The following is a 14693-nucleotide window of genomic DNA, read 5'->3' as shown; positions in this document are numbered from 1 at the left end:
GCGGAGCCAGAATGCCCCTGGGGACCGGCCTGCTCTATCTGGCCTGCCCAGACCACCTAAAGCCTTTCCAACAGGGAGATGCACCCTGCAGACCCATCTGTACCCTCCAAAATCCGTACCACACAGTCAGTTGCCCTGGCAAAGCAGGGACAGATTAGATAAGAACTTTTAACAGCAGTTCTGAAACACAGCCATGGTCAAAGTGCAGAAGATCATCCCTGTATTACTGAAGACTATGCTCTAGAACAGGCAACCGCTAACGGCTGCTCCCTGACCAGTAAGGTCTGGAGTTTTAAACCCTCATATTAGGACGTCCCTAGTGGTCCAGTGGTTAAGACTCGGCACTTTCACTTCAGGGGACAAGGGTTAGATCCCTAGTCGGGGAACTAGATCCCACATGTCATGCCAAGCGGCCAAAACAAAACCCCCCAAATGCCATTTGGCTGTGGGGAGGCAGGGTGAGACCTGCTCAGCTGTTTGGAGGATCCCCAGGGAAGAAGCCACAGCCTGGAGGATGTCCACTCCACCCCGTGGACAGGCACTCCCTGACTTCTGGCAAGAGTCAGCCCTGTGTAAGCAGCATCAGTGGTCAGAAGTGGTGACACCCTCAGAGCCCCGCCACGCCTCCTGATGGAAACTCACTACTGTCCACACCCACGTCTCATGGGGCTGCATCTCTGACACTATGGGCGTCTCAGCACACCTGGGGCCAGGAGGCAGGGCCATGGGGAGGCTGAGAGGGTAGGCAGGCCAAGGCCACGGGGGCCGCCCAGGCACAGGGGCCCCGGACATGCCACTGGCAGGAAGGGCTGAGGCTACAGCTCTGTGATCACCTCAGGGTGCAGGGAGGGCTCTGGGAGAATCTTCTCACCCAGACTAGATCTAAACTCTCACCAGGAAACTCCTGCAGTCACCAGGGCTTTGTGACAAGCCACCCTGACCCACAGTGGAGTAAAAAACCATGTATCGTGCTCACAGACCCTGACGGTCAGGGCTCGGGACAGACTTTCAAGAGGGCTGAGGCTCCAGCGGGTGGTGCTGGCTGGCAGCCAGGCTCTGGGCCCTCCACACAGGTAAGTCTGGGTTCCTCACCACATGGCAGCTGGGCTCGAGGAGCAAGAGCCTGGTGGAAACTACAGCATAATTTACAGTCTAGCCTCAGAAGTCACAGGCTTCCCTGGTGGCTCAGATGGTAAAGAATCCACCTGCCACGCAGAAGACCTGGGTTCAATTCCTGGGTTGGGTAGATCCCCTGGAGAAGGGAATGGCTACCCACTCCAGTACTCTCGCCTGGGAAATCCCATGGACAGAGGAGTCTGGAGGGCTACAGTCCATGGGGTCACAAAAAGTCAGATACAACTGAGCGACTAACACTCACTTCACTCAGAAGTCACACAGTGACCCAGGCACGTTTATGCATTGAGGCTGTGACCCAGATCCTGACCGAGTCAGGCAGGAGGGACACGATTCCAACTCTCCATAGGGAATGGCCATAAATACTGTGGACATTACCAGCTGCCTGTCCCCAGCACCCTTGCTGCCTCACTCCAGTGTCACGGCACAGTGACCGTCCCACAGTGTAACCATGCACAGTGACTAATGGACTAAAGCCCTCGTGATGCCTCATGAGTGGCATCATGGCTGTTCCACAGATAAGGCATTGGAGGCTCCGACAGTGGTCAGACCTGCTTCCCGGAGAAGCCCACTGAGGTTGGGGGGCCCTACCCTGGCCCTCTGCACAGATGCCTTGTCACTCAAACCAGCCACAGACCCGCCAGCCTACCTGGCAATGAGCGTTGGGACCACGAGGCAGCCAAGGCTGCAATTTGTACATTAGCCCAGAATAAGCACTCTCCTGGCAGAAATGACACGCTAGAAGGTGGAAAGCATCTAGCGGAATCCTCTGATCGCCTCAAGCATACGCAGTTAAGTACAGCCTCCGCCTCAGCACCTTGGAGCCGGCAGGAATGGCTCCTGGGAGCAGTGGATGTGGCCAAGGGTCCTGACGCTGGCAGACACCCCAGATGATGAGTGTGGCAGCCTCTCAGCCTCACCCAGGCCTCTGGCCCCAAGCTTGTCACACAGCATAGCCCCAGAGCATGACCCTGTCTCCCAGCTGAGCCACCGGAGCCAGGGCCTACCTACATCCTCAGCCCCTCATGGCTTAGCCCAGAGGCCGGCGCATGGGAGGCATGCCGTGACAGCATGTAATCCGTAACAGGCTTCAGAGAAGGACCCCAGGCTGTCCTCCCTGACCAGAGCCAACCCCAGCACACCAGGGTGGGGCCACCTCCCATGGACGCTACACAGGAGTGAAGGTCTCCCCTACCCAGAGCCAAGGCCTCAGGCATCTCAACACAGCTGGGAATCCGGAATTTCAGTATTAACAAACAGCACCTCCAAACAAACGTGAAGACAGTCTGCAGCTCCGGCTCTGACGCTCCTTCCCATCCAAGGGCACAGGGCTCCGGCCCAGAGCAGACTGTCAGTACACTTGCCCACTAACCCTTGCCCCTTGCTAACCCTCCCCCGCTGCCACTCACAGGCCAGGCCCTGCCCCCGCCCCCAGCCAGCCAGCCAGCCAGTGGTCAGCCGGCACGGTCGCAGCCCCAGACTGCTCCTTACTTTCCCATCCAGGTGGCATGGCTGGGAGGAAGCCTGGGCACGAACAGAGTCGACGTCCCGGTGTCCACGTTGATCACGCCGTAGCAGCCCGGCTCGGTGACACCAAATGCCCAGTGAAAGAAGGACTCCTGTGGGAACAAGGACGCAGGTCACCCAGTCGGCAGGATGGAAACTTAAAGCACAAGGAGAGAGGTGGAGAGTCTGAGCGCCCTCCTTCCCACACCCCAGAGAGTCGGCTCGGGCTCACCGGCTCTTAAAGTCTGACCCCAGGCTCACACCGCCCTGCATCTCAGCACTGTGCCCCCTCCAACCAACTGCCATCTTCTCCTTCCTTCTGGCTGGCTGCTCGGACCCTGCTTCATGCCCGTGTCCCAGCCCCACCCGCCACCCCCACCTCCCCGGCCACTTCCCTCAGATCCCAGACGGGACAGGTTAAGACACGGGTGCCCATGAGCATCACAGATCTGGCAACGCCCTACCCGCATCCCCCCGTCCCTCCCCACCTCTCTGCCACCCCCACTGCCTGCAGGCAGGCAAGGTGCCACCTTGACTTAAGACGCCCAGGCCAGGCATCTGCTCAGAAGTAGATTCCTCCATTTAAGACTTCTTCCTTCCTTCTCCCGCCCCCGGGGCAGCTGATGACTTCAGTGTTTAGCATTAAACACGGAGCTAAAATATCGTTGTAAAGGTATGAAGTGGAGGAGGCGCCCTTCTAAAATTAATCTTGCATAAAACATCAGTAAGGGAGCCAACAGCTGAATTTAGGAGATTGGTTTTTAAACCACAGACTATGGAAACCTCAAGAAGCATCAGAACGAGGCAGAGAAAACTTATTTAGACCTCCACGTCTCCAGCAACCCGGGGACGACAGGAACGAAGAGGCAGAGGGAAGCCCTCCAGTAGGAGACACTTTCTTTCCGTGGAAGATGCTGCGTGCACCATGGCTCGCAGCAGTGGATATAGGCCTGTGCCCCACAGGGTGGACACTGTCCAGCTGCAGAGGCCATGCCTTGCTGCCCGCGATCCATGCTCAGCTCCCTTCCCATTCCTCTGCCTGCTCCCTGACCTGGATGTTCGACAGCCACGTCCTCTAGGCCTTGCCTGGCCCCAGGGAGTTCCCAGTGTGTCAGACCCCTGCTCTGGGAGACTTGGAGTTGGCAGATGGGTTCTAATTAATCCCAGCTCCCGCTCTGAGTCTGTTTCCTCATCTGTAAAGTGGGGCCAGCCTAGGGCCCCCTGGGTGAGCCTCTGATGACTGTCCTTGTTCCTGTCCCTGGGAACTGAGTGATGCCAGAGGCCATCACCTCCAGGCTGGCTTTCTACAGCTTGGCCACCCGCCGCCATCCCCCAGGGCTCTAGAACCTTGCGGAGCCCCTGGATCACTTCCCAGGGGAGGAAACCAAACCCAAGAGGTCAGCACTGGCGAAGCTGGGATGAATGCCGGGGCGCTGGACTCCTGCTCAGACCCTGTTCCCATGCCTCCTCCTCCCAGGACCTCTGCAGCGCCAGTCCATTCTCCTTGCTGTGGCACAATCTGGTCGCAGGAACTCGGCCCTCCCCATCAGCACCTCTCCTGGCCCAGGGAAGGCTGCCCAGCCCACTGTCTGGGTCTAGTCCTGTGGATACCATTCCCCGACCTAGAACACCCATCCCCAGCTCCACCCGTCAGAATGCATGCTGGCCTTCAGGATCCACACCCAATACTGCCTCCTCCAGGAAGCCTTGCCTGCTTGCTCCCCAGGAACATCATCCCTCTGTACTCTGATCTGAGAGAGCTGAGGCTAATTGGTGACAGCTCTGCCCTCCGGAGTGGGGCCCCCCTGGGGACCTCAGCCTTGGCCTGCCTTCAGAGAACCTCCTCCAGGTCCCTCAGGAGCGCAGAGTTGCCCAGACCCACCGAGCCTGATGCTGGAAGAGGGCAGACGGCCCACAGGAGGCCCAGTGCACACCCAGAGAGGCGGGAAGCTGCCGGGAGGGCTCACCTGGCGGAAGAGCACGCCGGTGTCGGTGCAGTAGCGCTGCGTCTCCTCGCCACCCTGCAGCACCACCGCGGAGCCCGCCTGCACTGCCGTGTTCTTCCGCAGCCGCTCACACAGGCGCTGCCTGTTCAGCGCGAAGAGTGCCAGCGGCACCTTCAGGGTTTCGTTCCCCAGCCAAAATGAGGGTCTGCAAAGACACGAGCAGGCTTCTATTAGCACCGCCAGGCACGTGTCCTATGCACAGTCTGGGGCGGCCGCAGGGCCCAGCCTGGCACCAGACCCCCACGAGTACGTGGCAAGCTGATCCAAGCTCGATCTGCGTGTGACCCGGGAACAGCTCCTCGTGGGGCTGCCGATGGACCACAGGGGCTGTCAGCCACACCCTCCCCTCCTGGCCCTGAGCGTCAGACAAGTGGGATGAGGAGCAGCCGGGTCTGTTTAATCAGTAGACAGATGAGCCCACGGTTGGAAACTCTATAACGATGCCCAGACACATCCCCTACCCTCCAGTTCCTGCCCTCAAGGAGCTTCTCATCCATGTTATATTTGGCCCAGACAACACTGGATCCCTGCCCACATGTCTGCAGGCTGCATCTTCTCTGTAGGTCACAGACCCGGCAGCCCAGGCTGTTCCTCACCTGAGCTGGGACACCTTCCTGTCCTCAACACACACACACACCACACACACGGCACTCAGCACAAGACACACACACACACACACACACACGGCACTCAGCACCAGGCACTGAGCGAGCCAGGCCTGTATGTGCCAAATGACTGAGGGGGAACCATGACAAGATGGACTTGGAAGTTGCGGCCTTTGGGCTGAGGTTTCCCCTCCACCTGGGCATGGCCTGTGCTACCCCTCATGTTTCTCCCCACCCCCCCAATCCCCTGAATTGCTCCAGCATCAATTTTCCCCTCTGGGGACCATTCTCAGCATTCAGATGTACAGGAACCTCACCCATCTTTAAAATAAATAAGTTAAAAATACACCCCTTGACCCCTACACCCACCAGCATCTACTTCTCTCTCTGTGCAATAAAGTCCTCTCAAGAGTCACCCAGCCGTTCCCCATGTCCTGGCTGCCCCAGCGCACTTAGAACCCTGTGCAGACTTCCTCCCAGCCACAAGGTGCTGAGGCGGGTCGCACAGGCATCATACTCTTCCCTAAAGCCCAAGAACACTCCCACCTGGGACCTTCCTGTTCCCTCTCCCAGTGCCGACCAGGTTCATGTTCTCGCTTCATCCAGGCCTCTGCAGAAAAACCCCCTCTTCCCCAAAGCTTTTCCAACAACCCCACCCAAACCTATCCTCTTCCCACCTCTCTAGAGCACGCATCACTGACTAATAGTTTACTTGCTCGTTGTCTCCCCAGGTAAAATGTAAGCTCCGTGAGGGTGGGGACCGCCTCCTTCCAGGCCCCTAAAACAGTGCTGCATGCATGCTAAGTCACTTCAGTTGTGTCCAACTCCTTGCGACCCTATGGACCGTAGCCCACCAAGCTCCTGTGTCCATGGGATTCTCCAGGCAAGAATACTGGAGTAGGGTTGCCATGCCCTCCTCCAGGGGATCTTCCACACCCAGGGATCAAGCCCAGGTCTGTTACATCTCCTGCACTGGCAGGTGGGTTCTTTATCACTGGCGTCACCTGCGAAGCCCAAAACAGCACTGTATGAATGACTAAATGGAGGAAGGGTAGTCCCAGTGCGTGGGCTGGCGGCCAGCAAGGTCGGGGCCAGGGGGCAGGAGTTAGGCAGGGGCGTGTGACCTGTGCGGGGGGAGGCCCTGCAGGCTCTCTGGCCAGCGGAGGTCCAGGAGGGCAGGGACAGCCCAGAGAGAGGGGGCGCTGCCTGGGGCTGCAGTGAGAGACGGTGCTCATGGGTGAGGTCTGCCTCCGTCCACTAGAACAGAAACCCCACGAGCCCAGAGAGCTGGGTCTGCTCTGGTCCGTGCCGCTCCACATCAAGGTCTGTGCTGGGCATGTGGCAAGTGCTCAATAAAGATTTGCTGAGTGAGCAACTGTCGCAGCGTGGGGCCACCCACACAGCTGTGCAAAGCTGCCACATCAGCCCCAGAGGGGAAGCAAGCCCCACCCTTGGACCAGCCTGTCCAGGAAGGGTAGGGAGGTCCTGCCCACCCCAACATGCTGACGGGACTAGAGCCTGAGGGTGGACACAAGGGGCCAGGGCTTCCTCTCAGCCAGGCCACTTGCCTGCCATGCTCAGCACCAGGATGAAAGGAAGGGGTGACGGCTCACAAACAGGCCAGCATCCCAGCTGGCCATGCCGTCAGGAACTGAAAGTGCAGCCACCAGCACCCCTGCACAGAGTCCCTGTGTTCCCCAATTCTTTCCCCTCACTCAGCAAAGCCAGGGTGGGCTCAGGAAAGAGCCTCGTCTTTTTGGACTCCTGACAGCACAGAAGGGGCAGCACCGCTGCAGAGGCCCCGGCCAAAGCTGCCTAGACCCATGCAGCCTCAACAGCACCAGTGCCTAAAAATGCCCAGCCTCGGCCCCCAGCCTGCAGAGCCCACCCACCTAAGCTCCCTCTGCCTACCCCCGCCCCACCTCCCTCCTTAAACACACCAGGTACCAATTCCTGGGGTGGCTCAGTGGTAAAGAATCCGCCTGTGATACAGAAGATGTGAGCTCGATCCCTGGGTTGGGAAGCTCCCCTGGAGAAGGAAAATGGCAACTCACTCCAGTATTCTTGCCTGGAAAATCCCAAGGATGGAATAGCCTGGTGGGCTACAGTCCATGGGGTTGCAAAAGAGTCGGACATGACTTAGCAACGAAACAACAACAAAACCAGCTGACACTGCATCCCTGGATCTCTGGAACCTGGAAGGCTCTCAGAAGGGCTAGGCGTCATCTGATCTGGGCTTCCTTGGTGGCTCAAACGGTAAAGAATCCTCCCACAATGCGGGAGATCTGGGTTTGATCCCTGGGTTGGGAAGATCCCCCTGAAGAATGGAATGGCTACCCACTCCAGTATTCTGGCCTGGAGAATTCCATGGACGGAGGAGCCTGGAAGGCTACAGTCTGTGGGGTCGAAAAGAGTTGGACGCAACTGAACGACTTTCACTTCATCTTATCCAGAACTTTCTGAGAGACCTAAACTCCCCAGGGCACCTGGACAGGAGTTTTCTGGCCCAAGGGCCGAGCAGTCCAGGTCAAGACAGGAAACTCGACAAGCTACCCTCCCTGGGAGCATGAGCTGCTGCTGCAAAGGAAATCGACAATACTACCTAATCCTGCATGGGCTCAGCCAGAACAGAGAAGGGCAGCCTGGCCAGAGCCCCCAGGCAGGCCGACGGCTGCAGTCATTTATTACTGCAGGGCACCCCAGAATCCAGGGGTATAGAGACATGCCCTTTGATTTCTCATGGCATAAACCAACCCTCAGAGAGAATGTTGGGCTCAGAGCCATCACAGGTGGCTTCTCCCTGCAAGTTCAGCAAAAGCAGCACTAATAAAACATCCCCACCTGGTTTCTGCTGGAGCTTTTGCTAACTGGCATCTGGAATTTAAAAGGCAAAAGCCAGGTCATCTCCAAGTCCAAGTGTAAATAAGGCACATTTTACTGCAGGCAGCCAAGGGCAGGGGCAACGCCCAGGGGAGATAGTAGGGGCTGGCAGATAAAGACTCCAGGGTATCAAAGAGACCCACAGAACAAGCTCTAGCCCTCATGGGCCAGCCCACCCCGTCAACAGCCAGAGCCCAGGAAACAGCCAGTGACCTGCCCCCATGGAAGGTGTGACACTGATGCCCAGGAAAACCTCTCCTGTCCCCCAATTCAGTACCGAGCCACCTCTCCTTTCCCTCAATGGCTACCTGCTGGGTTCTCACCCAAGGGATTAATGCACAGAGTTTAGGGACTCCACTTACTTGAATGGGAAAAAAAAAAAGTTATATCTTTATTTTCTCTAATCTCTCTTTCAAATTAACATTTTCTTCAGTTATTAACATAAGCAAAAGCCACAACAGTATCAGCAGTGCAAGAATCTATCAACAGAAATCAGAAGTATTTTCATGTCACCTTATTGATGTCACCATATCTCAAGATTACCACTTTTACTCATAACTACTTCAACATTAAGATTAGACCTGCTGTTTTTACTATTTAAGGTGTTAATAAAGAAGCATATATTACTATACCACAAATTTGTTTCCTAACATCTTAGTAACTGTGTTCCTATATAATTGGTTCTCCTTGTGAAGTGAAGTGAATTTGCTCAGTCGTGCCCGACTCTTTGCGACCCCATGGACAGTAGCCTGCACCAAGCTCCTCCATCTACGGGATTTTCAAGGCAAGAGTACTGAGTGGGTTGCCATTTCCTTCTCCCGGAAATCTTCCCAACCCAGGGATCGAACCCAGGTCTCTTGCATTGTAGACAGACGCTTTACCGTCTGAGCCACCAGGGAAGTCCTCCTCTGTAATTTATTTCATCATGTTGTTGTTGTTGTTTAGTCACTCAGTCATGTCCGACTTTTTGCAACCCCATGGACGACAGCATGCCAGGCTCCTATGTCCATGGGATTTCCCAGGCAAGAATACTGGAGTAGATTGCCATTTCCTTCTCCAGGGGACCTTTCCGACCCAGGGATTGAACCTGCATCTTCTGCATTGGCAGGTGGATTCTTTATCACTGAGCCACCTGGGAATCATGCTGGGAGGGATAAAAAGGTCTCATGGATGCCCATGGGTCCATAGCATGGATAAGAACAACATCCTTGCCCTGTGATGTGACACCACTTCTGAATGGGGCCATGCTGCTAAGCTCCCAGCAAGAGAGGCCAGCCAAGGACCAGCCTAATTCCTCAGCCACAGCCTCCAGCTCAGGCCAGGCACTGAACCCTCTGGCTGACTGACAGCAAGGCTGGCCATCTCACCCTGGCTGAAGGGGCCTCCCAGCAGCTGGCCAGCATCTCCCACCCTGCCTACCCTTCTCCTGAGGAGGGTCAGCAGGACTAAGCACACCCAGGGACCTGTGTGGAGGCAGACCAGGCCTCAGACAGGGCCTGGGAGAGCAAAGGGGCCCTCATTGACCAGTCTGCCTCCCACAGACCCACCCCTCACCCCAGCCCCCAAGGTCAGCCCATTGTCTCTTCTCCAAGAGCACAAGGTTCATATCAGGGTGGAGACAGGCTCTGATTCAGAATCTAACTCCTCCAGATACTTGCTCTCCAGAAATGCTGACTCCAGTGTGACCTATGAACCCACAGGGACATATCCAGGACAGCTCACCTGCTGCTCCTCGCTGGGCAAAAGCCTTCTGGGCAGCAGCCCTCCACCCCCAGTGTCACTCACAGAGCTAAAGATATTCCTTCATCCTGTTCAGAGTTCTGTCCCCACTCCCGCCCACAGCTCCCTTCCTCAATTTCTGAGGGCTCCATGGAACGCAGGATGGCATGCTGGACCAATATAGAGAAATCATTAGGTACCATGTCACCCAGAACCAATCACAAGGCGGCCACGGGGCCCTAGAGACACACACTGAAGTAGTCCCTGGGCTTAAGGATGCCAGCAGAGGCATGAAGGGGAGCAACCCCTCACCTGACCACTATGGGCAGGCATGCAGATGCAGAAAAGCATCCTGCCAGCAGGGAAAAACTGGGATTCTGAAGTTCTGAGAAGGAAGCTTTGACTGGAGGTCCAAATCAGGGAGGCGGTGGGGGGAAGGAGGTCAGGAAAGGCTTCTAGGAGGTACCACCTGAGCTGAGCCTGCAAGTATGAGAACAATATGTGAGAGGAGGAGGGCAGTCCAGGGCCAGCCAGAGAGTGGGCAGAGGGAGGAGGAGAAAGGAAAAAGCCAGGAGGGGTACCGATACAGCAGCTCTGGCTAAAGCCGAGCAGTTTCAACTCTGTCCATGCAAAGCTTGACTCAAGGAGAAGACACCTTCCACCAAGTGTCCTGGGATGGAGGTGGGGGTGTGGAGGTGACTTCACAGCAGACCCTCTGGGGCTGTGGAACCCTGTCTCAATCTTGAAGTCCTCGCCCAGGCTGGTAGGACAAAGCAGGATCAACCCTGAAACACTCCTCAGAGTAGCAGTTCAAGTTTCCAGTTGAACCTGAGATGCTAGCATAGGGCTTCCACTGCTCCCCAAATCACATGGAGCACAGAAATGCACCTCAGCCTCCTGGCCTCCCGGGGCCCAGGATCTGGAAGGACTCTTGTTGTTTAGTCGTTAAGTCGTGCTCAATTCTTTGAGACCCCATGGACTGCAGCCCACCAGGCTCCATGGGATTTCCCAGGCAAGAATACTGGAGTGGGTTGCTATTTCCTTCTCCAGGACATCTTCCCAATGCAGGGAGCAAATCCACATCTCCTGCATTGGCAGGTGGATTCTTTACCACTGAGCCACCAGGGAAGCTCCATGTTCAGGGAGGACTCTATAGGCAACCAAATTCAACTCCTGGGGAGCCTGTGGCTATGACTCGGTGGCACGGTGCCTCATTATGCCTGATGCTCTGATATGCCCTGAGTATGTCTGGGGACCTTGAAGAACTATAATGACAGCAGTAAAGCCATTCTTCAAGGTCCCCAGACATACTAGGACACAGCTTTGCTGGAAACACACTCAAAGCCTCTTCCACCTAAGGAAGTTGCTGGGTTCCAAGTGTCCAGCAGGGCAACCAATACCAGCCTAGGGTGGTTCTTGCCAAGGAGGGCCTGTCAAGCTCTGGAAGCTACCTCTCAGGTCTCCCTGCCAATTACACACCTCTCCAAGACCTCTGTCAGTCAGTTTTTACTGCACATGGCCCAGAGAATCAGCTTTGCTATAAAGGCCTTCTCTCCAGGATTCAGCCAGCTTTAGGCTCATGCCCATCCAATCACCAGCCTGGCTCATTGTACCTTTGGTAGCACAGCAGACCTCAAACCAGCATGGAGCCCTGAACCCAAATGTAGCAACTGGAACTCCCTGTGACCACATGGTAGCCCAGATACAGTGGGAATAGAACCACATCTGGGTGGCCCGCACCTACTGCTCACTCTGCTCTTTAAGACAGGGTCACAGGCTGGGTTCAAGGATCTGACCCTGGATTCCGTGACATTCATGTGAGACTTAGCAAGCACAGTTATCTGCCTGAGGGGTACTCAAGGATTCCGTGACATTCATGTGAGACTTAGCAAGCACAGTTATCTGCCTGAGGGTTACTCAAGGACTAGCACAAATGCCATCCAGGGAGTGAAGCCCACCCACACTCTCCCCTGAGCTCAGAACCCGTGCCCGTCCAAGGCACTCATCAAGACTAGAGGCAGACAGATGGATGACATATACCCAGGTGGCCTGTGAACGCCTAGGGGTAGGCCCAGTACACTTTCTGGAATACAGCAGGGGCCTATTATGTGTTTGATCTGTATGTCCTAAGCTCTCCCAACCTCGGGGGCCAACTAAGGGGGCCATTTTCTGTTGCCATTCTCCCTACCTTCCAAAGAGAGACACCCATTTAGTTCACCAGTTTCCCCACTCTGATCTCAGTTCTGGCCTAGCATCTAGGGCAATGCCTTCGCTCTATCTACCACACCCCTTTCCAGCCCCAGCATCTCCAGGCCCAGGTCTTGCCCTGAACTCACACATAGCTCAGAAGATAGTTATCTAAAAGGCAGATCTGAGCAGATTAAAACCCTTGGAATGTCCCAGTCCCTTAGGACAAAGTCTAGAAAAGCCAGCTAGGATACCATGCCCTCCAGCACAGGGACACACGCCATTGTCCCCTGTCCCTGGAACACTCTCAACCTTTGTTTGGAATGTTCCTTCATCTGGGACACTCCCCAATGCTTCAGTGGGCCCATCTGTCCACACTTTCTTCCACCAAGACAACTCACCATTCTTCTATTGGGCAGAATTTATGAGGCATGTGTGCAAGGCAAACGAGGCCAGGGGTGAAGGAGACAAAGGCCCTGATCTCACACTCTAAACGGAGAGAAGACAAGAACAGGTTCGTTGGTTTGTTTTTTTTTTTAAGGTACTATATTATTTACCAAGTGGTGCTAAGAGTGGAGAAGGCAATGGCACCCCACTCCAGTACTCGTGCCTGGAAAATCCCATGGACGGAGGAGCCTGATGGGCTGTAGTCCATGGGGTCACCAAGAGTCGGACACGACTGAGCTACTTCACTTTCACTTTTCACTTTCATGCATTGGAGAAGGAAATGGCAACCCACTTCAGTGTTCTTGCCTGGACAATCCCAAGGACGGGGGAGCCTGGTGGGCTGCCGTCTAGGGGGTCACACAGAGTTGGACACGACTGAACTGACTTAGCAGCAGCAGCTAAGAGTGGGAAAAGTACTTCGAGAAGGCTTCTCTGAGGAGGTCCCATCTGGGCCCTGAAGGAAGAGTGGAATTACCTAGCTAGGGGAGAGGATTCCAAGGCCATCTCAAATGCTGCCTCTTCCCCAGATCCCCAGGTCCCCAGCACCCTGGCAACGCGGTCTTCCCATCGGAGTTCCGTGACTGAACGCGAGCGTGGATCCGAGACCCAACTCGGCCGTACAGTGGGGACACCACACACGCGGGTGGGGCCTGAGCGCCACGGCGGCCCTGAAGGCAATGGGCAGCGGCCAGGGAGGGGACTCGCAGCCAGACGCCCAGCGCTCGGAGGACCGACCCGCGCGAAGAAGCGCGCTGCCCACGGCCATACTGCACGCCCGGCGGGTACGCGGCCTGGCAGCGCGGGGCTCTCACCCGCTGTCCAATCGGCAGGCCCAAGGCCCCCGCTCCGCGCCGCCGGCCAAGGGCCAGGGACAGCGGCAGCACTCACCCGGTGGCCGCCGCCATGCTGCCCCAGCTCCAGCGTCACGTGAAATGGGGCGTCAGCTGAGCCCGACCAGGTCCCATTTCAGGGGGGCGGGACTGGATGGGCGGGGCCAGGGCGGGGCTTGATGGGCGGGGCCGAGAGCCCCTGTCCAGTCCCCTCCGGCGAAGCGCTCCCCGCCGACCCGGAGGGGCGGAGCCCTGGAGGAGGTGGAGCCCTGGAGGAGGTGGAGAATCTGTCTGGTCGCCCGCAGGCGACCGGTGCGGCTGGGGTGCGGACAGAGAGGCCTTTTCAAAGTAGAAGCGAACATACCCAAGGCATTGAATATCTTGATGCTGCCCTTGACTCGACGTCTCAGCCTGCCCAGGGGGAAAGACACCTTGAGAGAGGAGCCTCTGACCCAGTCTAGTAACGGGCAGAGGTGACAGTGGTTGGCTTAAGAAGGGAAGTGGCTTGAGCAAAGGCCAGGGCAAATGAAGTAACCTAAAAGTTCAGTGTCCAGGAAAGAGGGGAGGTGCAGCCTCAGAGGTGAGCAAGGGTCAGATCTTGCACTGCCTTGAAAACGGGGCTGGGGAGTCAGATCTGTTGGGACCTTTCTAAGCTCACTCAACTGCTTGGTGGAGAAGAACCTGAAGGCAGGGCGGCCAGTGAGTAGGGATAGGGAGAAGTAGCCACAGGGAGAGCACAGTTCAGGATGGAGAATCTATCAGAGGGTCACCTCCCCCCCCACCCCGCCTTTGCCCTGCTGTGCACTCTTGTTGGGTGCAGGGTCCTCCAAAGAGTTGAGAAGTGGGGCAGGAAGGGGAATGGTGAGTAGATATTCCAAGTGTTGACTAAAGAAGATGTACAGTTGAGAGTTACAAGTTAAGTTTTATTTGGGACAAAATGAGGACTGCAGCCCGGGAGGCAGCGTCTCAGATAGCTCTGAGAGACTGTTCCAAAGCAGCAGTGGGGGAAGGTCAATATATAAGGTTTTGGTGAAGGGGGCATTCAATACCCTGAAGCACTCATTTTACTAAAGGGTTTTTGTTAGTCATGAGGATCTGATGTCACCATGAAGGGACTCAGTGCTTCTCTAAACAGGAGAAGATGCAAGAATTGAGATCATAAAAATCTGTTTCTAAAAACATCCAGCTATCTAAAGACGTATCCCACCAGATTCTCTGGAGCAAGGAGTGCCTCACTCCAACCTGAACTCCCTCAGGGGTTGTTGAAGGTCAACAGCTATGGCAGCGTGGGGTTCAATCTCCATGGAGGTAGATGGCAAATGCCTTTGTCGTTCAGTTGTTGGCAATGCTCTTGTTAAGTGCCAATTTGTAGTTGACAC

The 14693-nt window shown here is 56.0% G+C and overlaps 1 protein-coding gene across 1 annotated transcript in view; it reads right to left on the bottom strand.

Annotated features, from left to right (window-relative positions):
• PEPD (peptidase D) overlaps positions 1-13488 on the bottom strand; it is a 118875-nt gene extending 105387 nt beyond the window's left edge. Inside the window, exons 1-3 of the mRNA XM_005893914.3 lie at positions 13373-13488; positions 4608-4791; positions 2626-2753 (exon numbers count right to left, since the gene is read on the bottom strand). Of these exons, the coding sequence (XP_005893976.1) occupies positions 2626-2753; positions 4608-4791; positions 13373-13389 (329 nt within the window). The 5' untranslated portion in view covers positions 13390-13488. The remainder of the gene's footprint in view (positions 1-2625; positions 2754-4607; positions 4792-13372) is intronic.
• Between the last annotated feature and the right edge of the window lie 1205 nt (positions 13489-14693).

Source organism: Bos mutus, chromosome 18 (genome assembly GCF_027580195.1).
Source record: "Bos mutus isolate GX-2022 chromosome 18, NWIPB_WYAK_1.1, whole genome shotgun sequence".
Lineage (NCBI taxonomy): Eukaryota > Metazoa > Chordata > Mammalia > Artiodactyla > Bovidae > Bos > Bos mutus.
This window is presented reverse-complemented; position numbering and strand designations above follow the sequence as displayed.